Source organism: Miniopterus natalensis, chromosome 7 (genome assembly GCF_054644295.1).
Source record: "Miniopterus natalensis isolate mMinNat1 chromosome 7, mMinNat1.hap1, whole genome shotgun sequence".
Classification (NCBI taxonomy): domain Eukaryota; kingdom Metazoa; phylum Chordata; class Mammalia; order Chiroptera; family Miniopteridae; genus Miniopterus; species Miniopterus natalensis.
The window spans coordinates 53,346,157-53,369,498 of NC_142087.1; the positions used below are offsets into that span (position 1 = coordinate 53,346,157).

Consider the following 23,342-nt stretch of genomic DNA (forward strand, 5'->3'; position numbering starts at 1 on the left):
CTTTAGAACATTATTTTGGTATCACAAATGGAAGTATGAAGAGGCTTCCCCTTTTTTCTTGCTTTTCTGATTTTTTTATTCTGTGTCTTCTCCAAGGGTAGCACAATTGAATGGTCCCAAATGACATTTAACTTGGCCCAAGTTGGCTGCCAGGCCAGTCAGCATCCTAGAAACAGAAGTTCCCTTTGGCCACAGGTACAAACCTATAGCACCTTTCAAGCACTTTGTACCATGCTGGCCCGTCTTCAGGTGCCCGAGTGGGTGCTGGGTGTAAGCAGGTGAGCCTGAGTGCAGGTACCAGACTTTGTCAGCAGTGCCAGGAACCAGTGTCCCAGTGGTTGGCACCTTAGCTGCACTGTTAGCTTTGCATTTTTGGTCGAATTGCTGTGAACTGTGGAGCTAGTGCTGGGAAACTAGGAGTTTCCCTGGGTGGCTCTCCAGGTCTGCCTTGGTTAATCCAGCCTCATTCAGGCAAGTCACTTCATCTGCAAGTTTGATGCAATAATTTCTGCCCATGTGCTTCACTGAATAGTGACAACAATGAAAAAAGATGCAATCAAGACACCTTGAGAAGTGAAGAAAAAAAAAAGGTCCCTCCCTGTTATGAGAATAAGTACCCGGATAGAAAGCCATTGTCTCATGAGAATACGCAAGTTGTGTGCAAACCAGGCCCAGCTCTAAGGACTTCGGCTTCTGCTGTTGTCACCAAAATCCTGTTAGATTCTCATCCAGAGCTGCAGCCAGGGTTCTGTTCAAAACTCATTAGGAGAAATAATTATGTAATTATTACAGCCTCATCTGCAGGTGAATGAGATGGCCAAACCCCAAAACATTTGGGTCCATAAAAAGTGAGACTTGTGCCTTTTTCTCTGAAATACGGCTTTCAGGTACAATAGCAAGGATACTTAAGGCAGTGCTGAAGAAGCATGTCTGGGAGGAAATCAAACACAAAAACACTGAGATTATTTCATCGTGGTCTTGTTTGATGTTTTTCTCCTGTGGAACCAAATGGCGATCATAAATTGTCAATAAATCTACAGATGGGGGAGAAGAGCAAATTAGAGGTTCCCCCTCATGTTCATCTCCTTTTATCTGTTCCTGGAAAAAAGCGGCCATCACCTCATAGGAGGTAGCTTTGACCTGCTATTCCACTGTCTTATGGCTATTTTTATTGTCAGTGATGTGTGAAAAAATAAAACAAACTGGCAGATGGCAACCTCATAAATCTTCAACAGTGAACAAATGGTTTAAATTAGTCAGAGAAGTGAAAAACAAAAGTAAGAGTGTTTGATTACTTTCCCAAAGGAAAAAAGTAACTCAAATCATGGCAGGAAAATGCCTTCTGAAGAAGGGGAGAAAAGTGTTGACAATTTTTTATTTTGGAATTCTTGTCCATGTTGAAAACGATTTGAACATGAAAAAAATTAAAATACAAATTTTAGTTACGTTTTTATTTTGAAAACTGGTTGAGTCAAATCCTGAGTGTTTTCAAAGAAGTGGCATCTGCTTGGATTGCTCTGGTTATTTTCTAATAACATCTGTGGGGACAGGTAGGGTCAAAGCACGAGCCCGTGGGAGAGCAAGGGGCACTGTCACTCAATATCGGCCTGATGCCCACATACTCTCAGTGTTCAGGGCCATGATGAAGAGAATGTTGGAAGGGGAGGTATCTGAGGGTGTACCTCCTGTGACCTCACTCTGCCTGCAGCACAGAACACAAGCCTTCCATGCGGCTGGGCATCACTGGCTCTGATGCAGGACTGAGACAGCCCTCCTTGATCACACTCTCACCAACCCCAGGTGGCTTCTGCCCCAGCGACATAGGTCCTGAGGCACAATCCTGTAAACACCTGCACATTTGCTGATCATGGTGTCAGGGCTCCAGTTTTTAAATTTTCTTATTTCAATTTTTTGCATTAATATTGAGTAAAATTAAACTTTTTCGTATCCAAGTCTAAGAGTTTTGAAATATGCATAAATTCATGCAATGACACCTGCAGTCAGGATTCAAAACAATCCCATCCTCCCCTCCCCCCCCCCCAAATGTGCTCTTGTGCTGTCCCTTTCTAGTCGCATCCTCAGCTTGCCTCTGGCCCCTGGTAACCATTGACCTGTCCTCCTCACTGTGGTTTTGTCTTTTGGAGAATTTCACATAAATGGAATCATACAGTAATAACTGGCTTCTTGCACTCAGCATGACTGGTGCCTTTGGCAGTCATCCTAGCTGTGGTATGTCCCTATAGTTTTTCTCTTTTTATTGCTGAGTATTCTTCACCTGTTGGAGAATATGTAGCTTGGCCCAGTGTTTGGAATTATGGATAAAGCTGCTACAAGTATTCATGTACAAGTTTTTGTGTGAACATAAGTTTTAAATTTTTTCTAGGGTAAAAACCTAACAATGGAATTGCTGGGTCATACGGTAACTCTGTGTTTGACCTTTTGAGGAATCGTAACTTGTCTTTTCATTCTCTGAACAGTGTCTTCCATACAGAAAAAGGTTTTAGTTTGGAGGAAGTTCAGTTTATCAACCTGTTCTTTTTTGGTATCGTGTCTAAGAGTTCATAACATGGGTCACAAAGATTTCCTCCTATGTTTCTTTCTAAAAGTTTTGCAGTATTACCTTTTACTTTTAGGTCTGTGATATCTTTTGAGTTAGTTTGTGTGGAAAGTGTAAGGTTTAGGTTGAGGTTCTTCTTTTACATAAGAATTTCAATTGTTCTAAAACCACTAGTTAGAAGTACTATCTTTTCTCCACTGAACTGCTTTTGCATGTTTATCAGAACCAGTGGGTCGTCTATAGAGTCTATTTTGGACCCCCTTTTTTGTCCCACTGATCCATATGTCTGTCCTGTTGCCCATAGCACAATGCCTTATTACTATTGCTCTATAGTACATTTTAAAGTCAAGTCGTGTTACCGCTTCAAGGTTGTTCGTTTCTAAAATTGTTTTAGTTGATTTGGTTCATCTAATTTGCCGTATAACTTTTAGTAATCAGCTTGTTTGTATCCACACAAAAATATGCTGGTATTTTCATTGCAATTGAGTTAAATTTATAGACCAATTTTGGGAAAATTAATATCTGACTCCGTTGTCTTGCAGTCCATGAACACAGTATGTCCCCCATTTATTTAGATCTTCATTGATTGTTTTCATCACCGTTTTCTACTTTCCAGCATACAGATCCTGCATGTGGTTTGTTATTTATACCTGACTGTTTCATTGTAAATAGCATTTTTCTTAAATTTTAGTTTACAATTGTTCATTATCACTATTTAGAAATAACATAGATTTGTCTATGTATTGACCTTATACTATGCAACATTATTATTAAACTTACTGTTTTATAGTTTTTTGTATTCCTCACAATTTTCTATGTAGATAATTATACCATGTGCAATAGGAACAGCTGACATTTTTTGTTTCCAGTCTGTATGGGTTTTTGTAATTCCTCCTGTCTTGTTCCCAATCTCAGGGAGAAAGCATTCAGTCTATCACCACTAAGCATGATGCAAGCTATAGGTTTTTTATAAATGTCACTTATCAGATATGGGAAATCCCTCCTACTTCTGGGTTGCTGAGAGGTGTTCGGTGTTTTTTTTTTTTTTTTTGCTCATGAATGGATATTGAATTTTATAAAAAAATTTTGTGTATAAATTGAAATGATTATGTGAATTTTTTTGTTCAGACTGTTAATCTGGTAGAGTAATTGTATCGATTGATTGTTGCAATTGAATCAACCTTGTGATTATTTTTATTATATTGCTACGTAAAATATAGTCATGTGTTTATATATCTTAACATACTGGCATTTATTTATATATTTTAAAATATTTTGTTAAGGATTTATGCATCTAGTTTCATCAGGGATATTGGTCTCTAGCTTTCTTGTGCTATCTCTGTCTAGTTTTTATATCAGGGTAATTCTGACCTCATATATAGAACTGAAAACTAGAGCTCCCTTGTTTGGGTTCAGGCCACAGTTATGATCTGTGTCTTGCAGACTGTGGTTCCAGCTTTGGCTCAGTTTTCAAAGTCTTCAAAGGCTAGTCCAGGTCTCCAAGTCTTTCATCTGCTGTTTAAGGTCAGACTCACATATGAGCAGTTCAGAGATGAGCCCAGAAGTTCTTAAAACAACTTTATACACTTGCTTTGCCAGGCTCTTCATTTTCCATGACCTCTCCAGTACTTTCCAGTCCCTGGGGCCTCCCGTTTTGGTCTTCCAGCTGAAACCTAGGGCTTCACTGTGCCCCCCACCTTCTGGGACTATGCTCATGCCTAGGGCCAAGCCGAGGGAGGACAGAGAGAAAAGCAGAAGGGGTTTGCGCCACCTTCTTGGGACCACAGCATCACTGATTGGAGAGGAAGGCTCCCTCCCTCAGAGTTTTAGGTGCCTCCCAGCCCCTGCTGCCACTGCTAGGAGACCCCTTTCCCACTCCTCCAGTCAAGACCAAAGGGTTCACTGGAGCTCCCTCTGTCTGCATCTGATACCGTCTTCCAGGTCTCCGGCTACCTTAAGCTCAGGCTGTGGAATGCCAGAAAAGTGGTCAGCTCATTACCTGTTCAGTTGAATTTCCAATTCCAGTCTTCTTCTGCAGTGCACTTGCTGCTATTTATGTTCTTCAGAGTCTTCAAATAGCTGCTCCATGCATGCAGTCTGGGGTGTATAGTTGCACTAAGTGGGCCAGACAGGATGGCGTGTGCTTGTTCCATCTCACCCAGAACCAGAGCTCCTTCCCACCGGTTACCCAGATGCCTGCTATATAGGGCAGTAACTAAAGCCATGTGCAATTAATGAATTAATGCAGGTTACAAAAGGTATGGCACAAAATGGGTTTCTTTGTTTCGATGCTACAGAAGGAGAAATGGAAGAGAAATGATGACACCATATCTTAAATAATGTTGGATGTGCTCTGTCACTTGATGGGAATTGCTTTCTTCTTTTACAATGTAATCACTAAGGAATTTGAATCTGTAAGAATCATAATCCTTGGGGTGCCTTTTTGCCTCCTGTGCCTTCCACAATTGATTTTTACCAGAATCAAATGGAAGCAAAAAGATATACTTTTTTATTAGTAGGTAGGTATTGCTCTTTAGAAATATCATCATCATTTTTCTCAGTCAGATATGAGTTTGATATTATTTAAAGTGTTTTCATTTCTAAATAAATTTAAAAATATAGTTTAAATATTTAAAGCACTTAAAATTATAACATGTCCCACGTACAAGTCAATCAGAGTTCTTTGAAAATGACTCATTTTTGTAAGCTTTAAAATGAATCATTGGGAAGTACTAGAAAGCATATATTCTTGACATGTTTTACTCTATTTCATAGGAAACAGGGAGCTTCTCTCTATCTATTCTTTCACCTTTTTCTCACCTTCATCCTCATTTGTTGACTAGAATGTTCTTCACGTACAAGACCCAGAACATTTGGGGCAAGTTGCTTATGAAACAGATTAAAGGAGAGAGAGGGCAGGAGGGAAGTTTAGAACAAGTGAATGTAAATTTAGGTGCTAGTAGGGTTTTTCTCTAAAGTGTATTTGATTTATAACAATGTGACCCCTGTATGTGATAAGAACACTGACAACAAAACATCTCTACTGCCTGGTTGGAAAGTTACAGTTTGAATTTGGAAACATCAAAGGGGTTGGATGGGTTCCATCACTAACATAGAACAAATACTGTATTATCCTGTCTTTCCAGAAAATTCTAACCATGATCCCTACTGAAGAAGAGAAGCAAAAAATCCAGGAGGCTCAGCTGGCCAACCCCGAGGCGCCGCTGGGCAGCGCGGAGCAGTTCCTCCTCACACTCTCCTCCATCAGCGAGCTCTCGGCGCGGCTCCACCTCTGGGCATTCAAAATGGATTATGAAACTACAGAAAAGGTAGGCACTCAGGAAGAGAGACAGCTAGTCCTGCACCCCCAGGGTTGAGCAAGTCAGCTTTGCGTTGGTAAAGGTAGGGGGTGTCATTCTTGAGAGACTGTTGAGTTGATTATGATGAGGTTTTGTCTGTATTAAGGGACCAGCATCCTGCCAGCGATGGGTTATTCTATGTCTGCCTAGCACCAATCTCAGACATGTGATTGTGGGTTTAAAAAAAAAACTATTAATTTTTTCTGACTCTATATGCTCATGGTAGAAAATTTGGAAAGTATAGAAAAGCACTATGTGATCTGTAATCCATCCGTTTGATGATGATCATCTGCACTGCCATTGATTGTGGCAGTTAGCAGTTCATTGGGTCCCAAGAAAATTGAAGGCTGTTGAAGACAAATAGGTTGCAAGAGGTTAAGAAGAGAACAGAAGGAAAGGGATCTTGACAGTAAAGGCACAGGGAGAAGACTCATCTTGAGTAGAAAGCAGAAGTTCCAGGAGTCCTCTCTAGGCAGTGTGAGCATTTTTGCCAACTGCGCAAAAGAAAATAGTGGAGAGGAAAGGGGGGGAGGTGAATAGTAAGCTGGAGGTGAGTTGAACTGAGAGGAAGAGCCCAGAGGAGACAGATTCAAAGCTCAGGTGGAGAGGCGGCATGGCCACCGTCTTTCTGCAGAGGCAAGAACACCATGCTATACTGAGGGCCGGAGAGGTGGCAGTGGGTTCGCCGGGCTTGAGGAGGAAACCACTGTGTATGAATTTATTTGGGAATCAAGCAGGGATGAGGAAACCTAGGACTGCTAAGATGGCTTGGCATTACTTGATCTCAGAACTGGTCAGCAGGCTTAGGTGACTTTCTCCAGCAAAGTGAGGTAACGTCATGGAGAAAACAGACAGGAGGGTCAGCCTTGGTTGGGGAAAGGCAGGGCAGAAACTAGGCTGGAGAGAATGAAGCTGAACCTTCTGGCTTTGGGATTCAGGCTAGGGGAGAGACTCAGTAAGAACAAGGGAGTGGGGACCCCACAGTGACAGTAGAAAGGAACCGAGGCATTGAGACTACAGGGCAGGCTACAAGTCTGAGAGAGTGGGACTTAGGAAGGCCATGGGAGTAATGAGGGTAGTGGCCTTCTAGAAAGTAACCCAGGGACAGTGAGGCCACAGTTTCCAGTGTCATCTGCCTGGTAGGAGAAAGGCAAAGGAGACTGGTCCAGACTCTAAAGGTACATGCAGAGGAGGAGTGTCATAAAGTCAGCAGTGGTGAGATGAAAGAAGGAGAGGGGGTTGCAAACTAAGGGTCCTACTTGTGCTTGGAAAAGGGGCAGGAAAAGGGGAAGCCAGCTTATCACCCCAGCACAAACTCCTGTTAGCCACAGGCACCCACTTGGTCTCCACTGGAAGACTTTGGGGAGTAGACTTGCTCCCTGCCGCCTTTGGCATTTTTCCATGACAAGGAGCATGTACAGATCATGTGGGATTGCCTGAGGAGAACCCCACTTATTATTACCTTGTACAAAAAGTAAAAAGAACAAAGTAAAGCCAAAATAACCATTATCATCTTCTTCCAATTGTTTTTAATTGAAAGGAAGTGGCAGAACCACTTTTGGACCTGAAGGAAGGAATAGACCAGTTGGAAAACAATAAAACCTTGGGCTTTATCCTGTCTACTCTCTTAGCCATTGGGAACTTTCTAAATGGAACCAATGTAAGTCTTCCACATCCCTTATTCTCCTGCCTCCCCTGTCACAGAAGTCTTGCCCTTTCCTTGCCGGTGGAGGTCATACCGCTGGACCTCCAAAGCACAATTAAAAAACAGCTTTTGTATTTCCTTGCTGACTAGAAGAAATTTGTTCTTAAAATATCAGGGCCTATTTATTTGACCCTGTGTCTTGCTATAAATAAGAAAACTTAGAAAAAGAAACACTATTCCTTCAAAGCTCAGCTACTCTCAAAATTGGCATTGGAAGTGTTTTCTTCTAGGCTATTGTTTTGTTATTGTTTTTTTGTCTGATGTGTGTAAGTATAAATATTTGTTTTCATCACTCAAATATTTGTACTTATACGCATTATAAACAAACTTTTTTTAAAAAAATTGGCCTATCTTTGGAAGTAGAATAGCAATAGGGCAAAGGCAGAAAAGGGTTGTAGCTACCCATGTGGCAGAGACCCAAGCTCACAGCACCTTGAGTTTTAGGGGCGGAGCCTTGGGACAGCTCATGGCTGATGGCTGTGGTGGGAAAGGGCTGGAGGCTCATTTCACTCTCAGTGTGGCTCATCCATGCGTGATCAGTTAAGAAGGACAGAGCGTGTGGCCTGAGAAGCTTCAGTCACAGTGGAGCTAACTCTAAATATTGGGCTACTCCAACAGGGCATCGATTCTAACCACTTGTGCCTTTCTAAGAATCTACATAAAACTTTTTTCCTGCCTTTTATTTAATGTTCACCTGACAGGCCAAAGCGTTTGAATTAAGCTACCTCGAGAAGGTTCCGGAAGTCAAAGACACAGTGCATAAGCAGTCGCTTCTCCATCACGTGTGTACTATGGTGGTGGAAAACTTCCCTGACAGCTCGGATCTGTACTCGGAGATCGGGGCTGTCACCAGGTCAGCCAAGGTATGTGTGTGGCCAGGGAGGAGTACGTCGTATCTTTCCCTCAGCTGGGCCTGCATCAGTCACCTCTGTAGAACACAGGCTCTGTTAAGTAAGACACCCAAGGGCTGCTTGCAGCCCCTGCTCTGGAGTCTGTGAATATGGCTCATCTTGTGCCTTTTCCAGTGGACTTTTAAGATCATTTTCCCATCTCTGGTTCTCCTTCGGATTCTTTCCTACTGAGGTATGTGAGCAAGCCTGCCATCCAGTCCTAACTGCTGCGTCCACTGTGGAGTAGTCTTACTCACCGGGCTGGATTCTCAAGCATTAAAACTCCCAGCTTGTTTTATGTGGGTAAAAATGTCAAAAAGAAGCAATTTGGCTCCTCCTAAGACTTCCATAGGACCTGGCGGAGAGGCGTCGAGCCAGGAAACAGGGCTCGCCTGGCCCCCTGCTCCCCAGATTGGCCATCCCTGTGATCTCCCCCAGAGGGAACAGGTTTATAGGGCTGTAACTGGTATATAGCACTGGCCCCTCAGCTGCAAGCTCTTAAATTTAGTGCAGAGTGAAAATCTTCACAAACCTGTGGTGTATTAGGAAAGAGACAGTTGCAGTAGCTGGACAGCCAGCTGCCCCAACTGCAGGAGCATCACTGAGACTGAACAGCCCCAGAGGAACCCCAATCACAGCAGCGCTAGGAGATGTCAGGGTCTTTGGGGCAACAGCAAACTCATGGGGAAGGGTGTGGTGGAAACTCCTGGAAACACAACCCAGGCTAAGGAGCTGAAAGCAGAATGACCTTTAGCTCTGGGACACATTGAACTCTAATATGAGAAGAGGAGAGAGTGGTGGGCAGCAGGGGGAGGAATGAGGATGAGTGCTTTGCGGAGGCCTCTCCACAGAGCTCTTCCTCTCTGCCTTCTCCCACATAAGCAGCTATGGGGACCCAGGAGCCGGGATGCTCCTTCACCTGCCCCAGAGCAACAGGCTGGCAACTGCCAAGTACACTGAACAGGTGGCCCCTGAGCCAGCATGACAGTGGACCTGCTTTGAGGCAGAAGGAGGCATGGCCAGCGATCCCCCAGCTCAAAGGACTAACAAAGGGTTTCTTAGAAAACAGACTATGTCACAGGCACCCTTACCCTTTTTACTCTGTGCCAGGCAATGCTCTGAAGTCTGCAGATATTACTTCAATATCCTAACCAAGGCAAATAGCTCCTCTGAGTGTCCCAGCGTGGATCCTCCAATAGCTGCTCTGAAGCCCCCCATGAGCACCTTCCCAGGAGAGTTTGTGATTGGGGTTCTTCTGGGGCTGTTCAGTCTCAGTGATGCTCCTGCTGTTGGGGCAGCTGGCTGTCCAGCTACTACAACTGTCTCTTTTCTAATACACCACAGGTTTGTGAAGATTTTCACCCTGCACTAAATTTAAGAGCTTGAGACAAAGTCTGTCTGACTGTCTAGATTGATCTTGGGCCTGTTTCCAGAACCACCCAGAACAAATTAGTTCCCTTTTTACCCATGGTCCTTTATTCTTCCCCAGGGCTTTCTCCTAGGTGGAACCTGCTTGTAACCAAAGTAGCCCTGGCCTAGGATTCCTGACACCAGGCTAACCCTAGTGATGGCCCTGAGCCCTCCTCATTATCAGCCTTTTCCAAACTAATAACTAAATAAATTATTCTTGCCTGGGGCTTTGCTACACAAGCCAGAATTGCAGATAGCGTCTACCCATTCACCTTGGCAATTACTAAAAGATGACTACTAACCCAGGTCCCTGTGATTTGCGACAAAAGGTCTACAGGGCATGTATCACCATTTCTTAGCCTTTACTACCAAAGGCTTTTTGGGTGTTGAGGGACCTTTCTGTGTAGACAGGGACAAAGTAAGATTCAGGAAACCCCAGCCCTAGCTGCATTCATTCTGTCCCCTGGTGTGTTGCACTTTGGGCCTCACCACTGCCATTCCCAAGGGACAGATTGCTCTGGCATCGCAGGATAACTGTGTTCCTTAGCTGACCCACCGCATTCCCAACTGATCTGATAAGACTTCACTTTGCTTCACAGGACCTCTCACGTGGCTTCCTACTTCATACAAAGTGGCCCATGTGGAGTGATCCTTGGTCCTTGGGTCCTTCTCACAACACAAGGCCAGGCCAGCTGTCTCCTTGGGGTGGGATATTTTTAGGGGCAAACCTAGGCTTAAGGCATGATGGTTGAGAACTTAGACTCTGGAACGAGAGAGATTTGGGTTCAAATCCCAGTTCCACCACTTACCAGCAGCGTGGCCTCTCACAAGTTACTTAACCCCCCTGGGCATCTCCCCTATGGAGTGGAGCTTGTCACAGAATCTGAGGTCGTGAAGTAATTGTGAAGACTCAGAGCCTGTGTGCCGGCTGCTTCAGCCCAGGAGGGCAGCCAGCTGAGGTAGCTCCCCAATGCTCCTCAAAAGACCTACATGAAGCTCAACCCTCAAACTGCATTTCATCAAAAGGCTCTCCAGCTGGCTCCTGTTGGCAGTGAGCTTACTTTCTCCAGCCACCACTTTAAGGGCTCAAAATGGACTCACTTCTCCAAAAAACCTTCTCTCATCTCCAAGTCTGCTGCCTGCTCTGTTCCCACAGCAGTGCTGGGCAGGTATCACCTCATTAGATAGCACAGGCTACTTGGTGCATGTCTGAGATGAACTGAAGTTATTTTATTGTGGATCAAGGGAACTGCCAGACACAAATGAGAACAGATCCAGAGAGTTGTGGTTACAAATATTATAATTGCCTTAAAACCTTCTGGCCTCCTAGGTATGCTTGACAGTCCCAGGTCATCTAGACCCTTTCTTTGAACTACTCGGTCCTTCTTTTCTAAATCTGCAGATCTTTTCCTTTCAGCTGAATGCCAAATTTTTTCTCAGTTCCACTAGATCATGGGAAAGCAAAGCCTTTTTAAATTTGGACCCAGAATTTCTTTGGTTTCAGAAAATCATTCTTCTCAAAGTCCCATGAACCTCCTGCTTGCCAGGGCTCTGCCTAAACTGGCCTTTCTGGCTCTTTAGCACCCAAGAAATCCAGGGCATGCGATGTCTTGTGTGTCCCCTCTGCTCAGCACATTTCATCCCTTCTGGTGACAGATTGTTTCTAACAACCAACCTTTGTTGACTTGGTCTCCTCTATTGTTGTTTGGAGGGTGGCCTGGAACCTGAGGCCCCTCCAGCAGGTCCCCATGGGCACTGGCACCCAGGCCCTGCCCTCATGACCACGTGGGCGTCTAAGCAGAGGTGGCTCGCTGCTACCCATCTCCCTCCTTTTCACCATTTGCCTGGCTGTTGGCCTTTCCCATATCTCTCATTCTATGCCCACCTTCGTCCTACCGGTCCCCTCCCCTCAGCTCACCTGTTTGTCTGTCTCTTCCTCCCCTCCTAGCCTCCTCAATTTCTTTTCCTCTCTCCCATCTCTCTCTCCTTTAAAGGCCCTCAAGTGCATTTTTTGATGAATAACTGATTTACAATTTCTAGTCTAGAAATTCTATAAAAGCATTACTTTAGAAAGCCTCTTCTCAGGCCACCCCAGTTGATCCCAACTTTGCTTCCTTGAGGAGCACGGTGAGTCCTCTGATGCATTTGTTCCTTACACGCTGGGCTTGCATCTTCTGGCAAGACCACGTGCCCCCACACAACACACACATGCACGCACACACAGGCCCGGTGGGTTCTGTATGTCCTCAGTGTTTGGTATCACCTGTCTATATGGTGAGCCTCTTTGGTCTCATTCAGCATTTGTCTTTGTGTCCTTAGTGCCTGGTGTGGGGACTGGCATACACCAGTTTCTCCACGGGTGTCGGTTGACTAAATAAATGGGTGGATAAATAAAATAATTCATCACACAGTGTAAATGAGATCACTGTGAAGAGAAGCTGGCTGCCCCTTCACTGGCCCCAGTGTATCGGAGCCATCCATGTCTGACTCTGGTGCGTTCCTCCAACCTTGAGTGAAATATCATCTCTGAAGAACAAGAGTGCTCTGAAAAACTTTATGATCCATCTGCTCAGTTCATCTTGTACTAGGGTTCCTTGATATCGTGTTTTAATTTACAGTTTTCAAAGACTTTCCTAAGATTCCTTTCCAAATGTGGCATAAAAAAAAAAAAAAGGTGACACTTGCGTTGGGTTCATTTGGAGAACAGTTTTATCACCAAATAATTTGATGCCGAGATAATGACAGATACACATGTGGATAATTTCTAGGCTATAAATATGTTTGTATTTCAAGATGTAAATTTGGTTTTGATGTTTATTTCTTCCCGGAGGCAGTTCTGTTTCCTGGTTCAGGTCGGGGCCTGGTTGTTTCAGCGCGTTTTCAATGTTCTCTCTCTGGTTTTCAGGTTGACTTTGATCAACTTCAGGATAATTTATGTCAGATGGAGAGAAGATGCAAAGCTTCATGGGATCACCTCAAGGCAATTGCAAAACATGAAATGAAACCAGTTTTGAAACAACGGATGTCAGAGTTCCTAAAAGACTGTGCAGAGCGAATTATAATTTTAAAGATTGTCCATAGAAGAATAATTAACAGGTAAGCAGATTGAGGAACATATGGAAACACCAGTAGAATGGCATGTTGAAAATATTCTGCAAACCAAGATCTGAAGGTTAAATTTACAAAAAATTGTACGATAAATTCTTGGTACGTGGCCAGTTCGCCTTTGATGCACATGTTTGTTTCATGGGCACTTAATTTTTCTTACACACACACACACTAATATAATGAATGCCATTGAATGTTGAGGTTGGAAAGAATCTCAGAGATTTCATTCAAAATTTCTCCTTGATCAGGAACTGAATCTATAACATCTCTGACAAGTTGAGCCCTGAATCTCGTTCTGTAAGGCAGACTGACTTATTGGAAAAGTCCCCTCTTTATGTGACCCACAGTCTGCCCTCTGAGACCCTCCATTCATTGATGCTCCATGGTTGCCTTGTGCTGCAGTCTTCCTGGAGGAGGCTTGGGCCTCACTGTGCATTCCACCCTCTCTGGACCAGCCTTCTTCAGAGTCACGGGATCCAAGAGGACCCTGGGAGACATAGCAGTGATGTGTCAGGCCTTGCTTGCCTACACGGAGGCTGGCAGGGGCCTAGGATGGCTCCATGGCTGTCCAGGGCTGTCTCACCTGGAAGTGGAGGCAGCACCCATACCAGAGCCCAGGTCTTCCAATGTCCCGGGCCAGGGCGTTGCCTACCATGCACCACCACTTTTTTTCCCTTTGCTCTGTCACAGAACATGTTGTGGGTCCCTTACTCTGGCCTCTGGGGTCTGAGTGCTCTGTCTTGGGCCTTCACTTTAGTGAGCACATTTGCAGCTGTGCAGACTTGCAGGCTGTGGTAGACCTGGACCAGGAGCTCGGATGGCAGGCCCTCTGAAACAGGCCTCACTGCAGTTCTCTTAAAGGAAGCCTTCCCTTGGGGCCATCTAAACCACAGCCTGGCTCAGAGGTCTGCTCCTCAAGCACACTCTCCGGTCTATGCTTGAGCACTTCATAATTTTTTTAAACAGATATGAGGTATTTTCATTTATCCATGAACATTTCATATTTGTTATTCTTTTTCTTCTCCCTCTCTCTTTCCCCTTCTCCCCTTGTTTCTTTCCTTCACCTTCCTTGAAAGTCATACAGAACTTTTTTTTCCAATTACATTTGATGTACACTGTTATATTAGTTTCAGGTGTACAACACAGTGATTAGACATTTATATACCTTACAAAGCGATCACGCAGTAAGTCTAGCACCCACCTGGCACCATACATAGTTATTATAATATTATTGACTAGATTCCCTCTGCTGTACTTTACATCCCTGTGACTATTTTTAAAACCTAATTGTCTTGTTTCCTGTGAGCCCTCTTCCAGCTTGTGTCAATTGCTGCTTTGGTAATCATACCTCCTGGGTCTTGATCCAGACTTTTGTGGTGGGTAGGGGAGGGGGTGGCAGTCATCTTTAAATGTTAGGAACAGGAATAAGGAACAGAATCTTCCCTCCAGGTTGACAACTATTCATTACTCAGTACTTGTGGAATTTGGTTGTTCAACTCTAAAACCCCCTCACTGTATCTAGACCTCACAGCTGCCCTCTGGGTGGGAGGATCTTATCCGAGATTTTGTAAGATTTCTCACCGAAATCAAAGCACACTGTGCTTTTAACATGGTTACAAAGGAGAGGCAGGGAATGTGAGCTGCTTTGGCCCTCCAAGCAATTTGTATGATATAAGCAATTTCCCACTTAAAACGACTCAAATAAACAGTTTCCATTTGGAATATCATGAAACTAGAGCAATTTTATGAAAGTCTTGTAAAGCCGTTCTGCCTGGTCACATTAACCATTTTATCCCGGACACATGAAAACTCAGTGATACGCCTATTCCTTAAGCTATAATACTCACACATACACACACACACACGTATGTATGTATGTATAATTACATGTGTATAATTCACCCTGATAAGCTGGTCACCCGGATGGTAGTGGGTCTTGGTTCTCGGGTGACCTGGATCCCTGTCTACTCACTGTTGGCCATCCATCCCATTGGGGAGGACCAGCGTGAGCAAGGAATTCACTGTAGTTATGGTGGGAGGTAAAAGGAGCATGGCTAAAGGGGGGTCCAGGTGGTGGCCAAGCCACAGCATCTAAACCACAGAGCCCTGGGTTTAAATGAGGTCATTATCAGGAGTCCCAGATGTGGAACTTAAAGCACGACTATCTTGTTGGAATGGAGATGGGGGCGCAGAGCCCCAGTAGCTGGCAGTGCTTCCTCTTTCCCTCCCCTACCACCAGCATTCCAGGAGCATAGCCTGTGACTGCTGTGATGTAACATACCCCCTGAGACCCAGAAAGGTTAGGGTGAGACAGTGGGTCACAGGTAGAATCATCCCAGGCATGAAGATCAAGCTAAATATGACCAGATCAGAAAGTTGCAAGGAGCTAGACCTTCATCTTTTTTTCTCACATGCGAGTGTGAGAGTTTTTTTTATCTGTGTAATTAGGAATTCATTTGACGGGGCACTTCTTAAAAGAATCACTTGTTGCACAGACACTGCTTTGAGCTCTCCACTTGTGCAGATGCCTACCTCTTGGGGATTGACTCAAACTGTACAGGAAGCAAAGCTGCACATCTATTCCCATGGCACTCAGGTGTGCAGAGAACAGGACTTTTCTTTATTTCACTGTTTACTTCATCTTCTTAATGACCCACTGCCTGGCTAGGCAGCTGTCCACTAATCTAGCAAATCATGTAAACAGCTAAACATTTAGTCTCCTGACTATTTGGTCTTCAAGAGTTCGACTGCTCCCTGCTACTCCTCTCTAAATTGGCTTCAGGGAAGAACTGTGATTTCTGTACCTCACTGGTCGGGGAGGAGACAGGTTCTCAGATGGATGGAGCCATCAGGAACCTCACTAGTCTCCCACATGGACAGGCTAGGATTGGTTTTGCTCAGACTCTGCTGGCACCTCCTGTTTGATTGGCAGCTGAAGGGACAGGTTATCAGGTCTTTCCCTCTGCTGCACCCATCCCCCCAGACCCTGCAGCAGCTCTCTGCTCAGCACCCTCCTAGGGTTCCCCAGAGTCCATTGTTCACCACATAGGATCCCACAGGAGCTGGTGAGTCCAGGCTCCCTGGCTCCCTCACCTCACTGGCCTGCCCTTTGTGCTCTGCCAGGAGTGCTCCATTTTGACCTGGCACCACAGTCCTGTGTGGGAGCCTCTTCATGGGAAAGGAATCCTTTAGCCTCAGCATCCCCCTGGCCTCTCAGCTAACCTCTCCCCACTCCAGGGCCTCCCTGGGGAGATGAGGACACCCACTGGCCTCCCACCTCTCTGCTGCCCTCAGCCCTAGAGCTCAAGGTCAGGCTTTCCAGCTCCCTTTCTTATCTGATGGGCCCTCCCCTATTTACTCCAGAGGGTCCCTTCTTGGTAAAGGAGCAGACAAAAGAACCTAGTACTCTATAGGCAAAACCTGGCTTTCAAAAACTTGTCTGGCTAAGAAAATCTTGTTCTGGATGTGAGAATCTGCGTCTTAACCTTTCCTTTTATGTGGCTGCACTGCCAGGTTAAATCCACTCTGTGACTCTGCGGACCCCCTCACTTATTCCATAGATCCAGTGGGCTGCAGGAGCACTGGCAGGCACTGGGGAGGAAGGCCTTCCCGGGAGGTATAGGGAACCACTGCATGGGGCTGGCGTTCCAGGGGGAGAGACAGAAGACAAGTGAACACCACACTGGCCTCCCAGCACCCCCAAATCCATGCGTCCCCTTCCTGGGCCACACACCACTCAATGGTACACATTAGGAAAAGGGTGGATGTTGGGACAGATCAAAGAAGTCTGGCTTGTGCTCGGGATACTGATGCGGGGAAACAGCCCCCATAACCACCAGACCTTCATGTCACATGTTCTGAACGTGACAAACTCAACTAACCAAAATCCCTTGAATGTTTTACTCCCTTGAAGCCATGCCCCTTTTTCTTCTGCAGGAATGCCACAGTCTCCTTCCTTTCAAATTTACATCAGAATCTTTTTCTCGGATGTGCAGTTTACTTGTTTGTTTGCAAGATATATGCTTGAATTCTATTTCTAACTTGTGTTAAGTTTTGATCCCCTGTAGTACATAAAAACAATGTTCTAGAAAGTAGAGGATAAGGCCTCTTGGGTTGTAGTTAAGTATAAAAGGGGACTCACCTGTGGGCTGTTTGATTTTCCCTTGATTTGTCTTGCACACTGATCTTGAGTAGTGGGAAGTGACAATATATGGAGTATATTACACTATCCTATCCTAATGTGTCACATCATATATCATATCTCTAATATGTAATGTTAGGTGGTAATGAGCCAGGAAGAAAAATTATAAATATAAATGGGACAGGGAGTGACAAGAACGTGCAGTTTCACATTGGGCGGTTAGAGAAGGCTTCTCTAAAGATGTGCTATTTGGGCAAAGGCCTGTGGACTGAGAGGGAGCTATCCATGCAGGTGTCTGGTGTAATGTTCTGGGAATAGGGAACAGCTGGTACTGGGCTCCTTGTCAGGGCCTATGGCCCTCCCAGTGGAGTGGCCTCCCCGCCCCTTCCCTCAATCTCTGCAGGCTCCCAGCTTAGCTGTGTCCCCTTAGGGTCCCCTACATACCACACAAAGGGCCTGAGACCCTTAGGTGGGCTTGTTCAAGGGATCAGAAGGATTCCAGTGTGGCTGGAGTCATAGTAGATAAGGTCAGAGAAGTAGTGGACCAGTTATGCAGGACCTTCTATGGCGATACCACATATTGTTTATTCATCTGTTGATGGATAATTGGGTTGTTTCCACTTTGGGGCTATTATGATTAATGCTGCTGTGAACAACTGTGTAGAAGGTTTTGTGTGGACATACATGTTCATTTCTTTTGGGCATATGTATAGGAACAAAATTGCTAGGTCATAAAGTAACTCCATTTTAGCTTTTTAGGAACTGCCAGGCTTGTCCACAGCAGCTGAACTGTTTTGATGGTCTCACCAGTGCCGTGCGAGGGCTCCAATTTCTGCCCGTCCTCACCAGCGCTTGTGATGGTCTGCCCTTTAAATTACCGCTCTCCTAGCGTGTGAAGCGCATCTCGCTGTGGTTTTGATTGCACTCCCCTGATCACTAATGGTGTTGATGGTCTTTTCATGCACTTATTGGCTATTTACACGTCTTTTTTTGAGACATTTCTATTCAAATCCTGCGTTCTGTTTTTTTATTTGTCTTTTTTTGTGTGTTGAGTTGTAAGATTTCTTTATCTATTTTGGATACAAACTCCTTATCAGACATATGATTTGCAAATATTTTCTCCTCTTTTGTGGGTTGTCTTTTCACTCTTGATAGTGTCCTTTGTAGCACAAAAGCTTTTTAACTGATGAAGTTGAATTTATCTGTTTTTTTCTTTGGGTGCTTATGCCTTGGTATCATAGCTAAGAAATTATTTACTAATCCAAAGTCATAACATTTTATATTCTTTTCTAAGAGTTTCATAGGTTTAGCTAGCACTTCTGGTTTTAAGCAGCACTTTTCAGCTGCCTTTACCTTAAATTCATGTTGTTTGCTTAACTTTATTGTAGAATAAGCCAGAGTCCTGCATTTGAAAAATAAATCAAGTCTTATTCTAACTGTACAAATTAGAGTGATCAAAATCAACAGTTCTTGTCTACAAATAGTGGAATCATTTATATAATGCTGCTTGTTCTACATAAAAATTTCACTCCATCTTCTTTCTCATTTCCAGATAACTAAAAATTGGGCACTTGTCTGCTCATTTAATTTATTTTACAAGAATTTTAAGTAAATAAAATTCAACAATTTTTTATTTATAAATTAAATAGCTGAGATAATTTTGTGCTGCTCATTCAATGTGTTCTAATTAAATTAAGATTGTATGTAAAATTGCAAGAAAATGTTTCAAAATATTTACTCAGAGAGCTTTACAAGCATCTTTTTATAAACCATCAACTGACATATTACCCATAATATGCTCGTGTCTTTTCTAAATATTCACTGGAGCAGGTCCCCAAGGAATTGCTAAGCAAATTTCTTTCTTATTTTATTTTTATATAACCTAGAAACCGCAATATTCATTTTTCTTAGAAAATTTTACCATATCCATTTTAGGAAGCACTAAAACACAGATAAGCAAAAAAAAGGTAATTAATCTCCTGAATTCCTGCCACCTAGACATCACCTTCCTCAGTGAGAAAGTGAGCTGAACTTGACTTCAGGTCTCATTTTCACTTGAGAAGACTCTTCAACCTCAAGGTCCCAGGAATGAAGAGCAGTGTCTTTGGCTGATTGGTTTCTTACTGAAAGTTTTTAGAATATTGATTTTTGTTCCTTAAAACTGAAGTTGTTGCCACTGTTGTTTTTCATTGCAGGTTCCATTCCTTTTTGCTCTTTATGGGGCATCCACCGTATGCAATTCGGGAAGTGAACATAAACAAGTTCTGCAGGATCATTAGCGAATTTGCCCTGGAGTATCGTACCACCAGGGAGAGGGTTTTGCAGCAGAAACAGAAACGGGCCAACCACAGAGAGAGAAATAAGACCCGAGGGAAGATGATCACTGATGTAAGTTTCATGAAATCAGCTTCTTTTTTCCTGTTAATCTTTATTGTCGAGAGTATTACAAATGTCCCCCCTTTTGTCATTTATTTTGAAAGTATAATCAACCATAACATGTCCCACAGTTTGGGGACTGTGCTTTTTTTCCTTTTAAAAATAATTCTGCTGTATAATGAATGAGGAACTAGGATGTGTAAGTTAAGAATGTGTGGCTAGAGGAGGATCTCGTAACCCTTGTGGGTATGCTGTATGGTGCTGATGACATTAAATGCTTGTTTCCATTTTCAACCTCTGTGACAGAAGATAATGCCACTTACAGGAAGACAAGTGTACTGATTTGGGAATTGATTCAGGATTTTAATCATCATAATGATGCTATATAGCCAATCAGTGGACACATGGATCACCCATTCAAGGCATCTGAATAGAGAAATAATTGATGTGATTGCTCAAAGACGAAATTGGATGGGCTCCTGGCAGATCGTTCAGTCAGAGATTATCAGGGTGGAAAGAGATCCCAGAGGACAGTGAATCTAGCAGGAGATCCCCTTTGGGGGGAAGGGGTCCCTGCACACTTACATGTGTCTCCCACTCCTGGGCTTTTCTGCCCATCTCTCCTATCTCATCCCTGAACCCACTGGGCCATGGGTATAGCGAGCATTCAGATGAGAGATGCTTCGTAAGTGGAGGGGGAAGGGATATATGAAGATGCCAAACACAGACAAAGACACTCAGTGCAGGTGCCTCTTCCTGATGTGCCTTTGTGAAATTTATTCCATCTGCAGGTATATTTGAGAAGCATCTTGGCTTTCAGGGATCCAAGGAATGGGATGGGTAAACAATTATGCCATCATTCTTTGCATGCCTCAGCTGAACTCAAGTCAGGCAGATTTCTTTGGGGAGGAATAAAATCAATTAAGAAGACCTTATTGAGGCTGCCTTCTGTGCCCAGATGGGTGTGCATGTTGTAGGAGAAGCGTAGGGCACACGATTTCTGTCCACATTCTTAAGGGGTCTGACCTTTCCATGGAGACCCAGATGCATTATCTTAGCAATTTTAAAATAATGCTGAGGAAAACTAGGAACTAATCCCCTCACCATCTACTCCCGCCCAAACTCCTTGTTTCCTTGGAATTTTCTGCACCCTTGGAGAATGCTCAGATCCCTTTTCTACAGAAGGTGCCCTTTTTATGGTCCCCTGGTGTTCCGGATGCCAGTGCCATCAGCTGAGTCTCTGGTCTCCTCTCCTGAAATCTGGGTTCCATAGAATCTTTCACCTCCTGGAGGACAGCAACCTGGGAAGCAAACTGAGTCTGCTTGGGCAAGCTATGTCCTACATTCCATTCCAAAGTATTATTTTTAAAAGTTGTAAAAAGGGAGTGCTTATTTCTGTGGAAATGAGCACATTGGAGGGTGAAAAATACAAGTTCAATATGCTTATAGTTAGGAAAGCACATCAAAATTTCTTGCCAAATTCTTGAGATTTTTTTTTTTTTTTTACAAATCCCACTAATTTTTAAATCCTGTCCTTCTCTGAACACATTCAGCTTTCCTATTTATAAGCAGGGGTAAGTTTGTCTAGGGTTTGATTAAAAAATATTTAAATTCCCATTAAAATCTGGACAGTACAGGCTTCTTCAGGGTTTATCCTCAATGCACTCCCCAATGGGCAAAGTGGCGTCATTTGTGTAGAAAGGTTGCCATCTGCTGGAAAATGAGTATATTGTTACTTAAGGCAACGTATACAGCTTCATGTTTTCCCAGATCTCAAGTAAGCAAGCACCCGCTGCACGTCCAGCGTGGCATGGGGCACCGAGGAAGATGCAGGTGCAATAAAAGATAAGCTTATACCCTCAGGATGTCACAGTCTGGTTAGGAAACAACATATTCACAACTTAAATCACCAAAAAAAAACAACAATAGATTAAGAATCACAGAGCTCTTGAACATTGGAACTGGAAGTGATTTTGAGAAAAATGTAGTAAGTCGCTTTTAATATAGATGCTGAAAAATGAGGAAGGAAGTGGTAGCAGTTAAATAAAGACGATTTTAGAAAAACCATTATTTACTAAGTAAGACACAGAGATGTCTGGGTTAAATCTAAAGACCCTGTGTTTGTAGAGTCAGCCCCATATCTGCTCTTATGTGCCAGTCTCTCCTCTTCTTTCTCTGTTTTTGAATATGCAAAAGGCTTCCTTTCTTAAAATCCAGGAGTCCTCCCAGGGAAGGATCAGTGAGAAACTAAGTAATTTCTCATCCTTGTGTCCCAAACTGGTTCTAGACAAAATGGTGACATAGACTAGGCGGCACAAGACAATTGTGGCCCTGTCTGCTGTCATGATGCTCCTACTGGGCTGTGAGACCTCGGGCTTTCCACCCCAAGACTCCCACAGGGGGCAGGCAGGGGTAATCCTGGGTGAGGCCCTTTTTTTCTCTCCAGCTTTCTCTTCTGTAAAAAGGGAATGCTAGTTACTTTGGGGGAAATTGAGAGGGCTAGAGATTTTGTATATTGGCATCTTGCACATATGCCAGTTGCTGGAAAAAATGCCAAACTCCTGGTTAAATAAATAAACTCTAAGATTTTTTAAAAGATAGCACAGCAGGACTCTTATCTCTTATCGCAATTCCTCTTGGCTGGGGGCAGGATAGGACATGACGAACTGTAAGTACTGTGTCATTTCAGCATCCAGAAGTTTAGTCAGTTCTCAAAATTCTTAAGTCTGATTTGCTGGCTTCACCTTACAACCTCAATGGAAACAAACACAAGTTAAATTGAGGTTTGTTTAATTTAAAATTAAGAGATTGATATGACTTTTACCCTCAATTTATTTTTGGAAAAGGGATATTTTATTTGAAATTACTTAAGGAAGTGTATCTGGTGAGAATTTAAAGTATGGCGTGTCAGTTCTGACAGCCTCCACGAGGGACAGGTAAGATTTTAAAGTGAGATTTTAAGTTTAATCTCATGTTTCTGAGATGGGAGTAATATGGTCCATTCTGTTTGGGCAGTTGTTCCTCTTGTCCTGTCTGACCTGAGTGTGGAAGGTTCTTGGAGGTGCAGGCCTGGCAGCCTGGGCAGGGAGGGGTTCAGCACGCGGGGTAAGAGGGGAGATGGCAGCTGATAGGGGGAACCTGGCAGCTGGAGGCCAGTCCACTTCCTGAGGCCTTGATGGTGGGCAGGTGGTGGTGGGTCCCACAGAATGTGGCCAGCTGAGTGGCAGGGCACAGAGCTGGGAGTGAGGTCTGAAGTGGTCAGGGACCAGGTGAGCTGGCTGTCAGCCTACGGGCAGCCTTGGGAGACTGGCCAGGAGCCCCGCTGAGCCCTCTGACTGTGGTCAGCAGGAGCTTAGGGCTCACGCGCACAGGGAACTTCCAGATGAGGGCAGGAGGGCTGTGTGGGCAGGGCCTGGCAGCTCCCAGATCAAGGGGGTGTACCCCAGTTGTGGGGGCCAATTTCTTTATTCGGAATTTGACATCACACGGAGCTTATCTCATCTTTGCTGACTTTCGTGCCTTCTAAAAATCCCTTCTGTCTTTTCCATCCTTCCCTGTCCTCTCGGGTAGACTGATGAAGAAGATGAAGCTGAGGTATGACTGTAAACGTGGAGAACGCCATGTGTGACCTCCCCGGCGTGCTGTAGGGTCTAACCTAACCTAAGGAGCATGAAGTGTCAGCACCGCTCTGTGCTTTAAACCATGCATGGGTGTCCTCCGGTTGGTTCTGTGTGATCACTAATCTCCTAACATGGGTTCTTGTCATGCTGTGTGTGCCAGTGACTGAAGGGTTGAC

At 44.1% G+C, this 23,342-nt stretch overlaps 1 protein-coding gene across 2 annotated transcripts in view; it reads left to right on the forward strand.

Moving 5' to 3' along the window:
* Positions 1 to 23,342, forward strand: part of FHOD3 (formin homology 2 domain containing 3) — a 396,157-nt gene that overhangs the window by 357,860 nt on the left and 14,955 nt on the right. For both annotated transcript variants that reach the window (XM_087819066.1, XM_087819067.1), the window contains 5 exons: positions 5,704 to 5,886; positions 7,457 to 7,576; positions 8,323 to 8,484; positions 12,827 to 13,017; positions 19,366 to 19,558. In XM_087819066.1, coding sequence (XP_087675192.1) covers positions 5,704 to 5,886; positions 7,457 to 7,576; positions 8,323 to 8,484; positions 12,827 to 13,017; positions 19,366 to 19,558 — 849 coding nt within the window. The remainder of the gene's footprint in view (positions 1 to 5,703; positions 5,887 to 7,456; positions 7,577 to 8,322; positions 8,485 to 12,826; positions 13,018 to 19,365; positions 19,559 to 23,342) is intronic.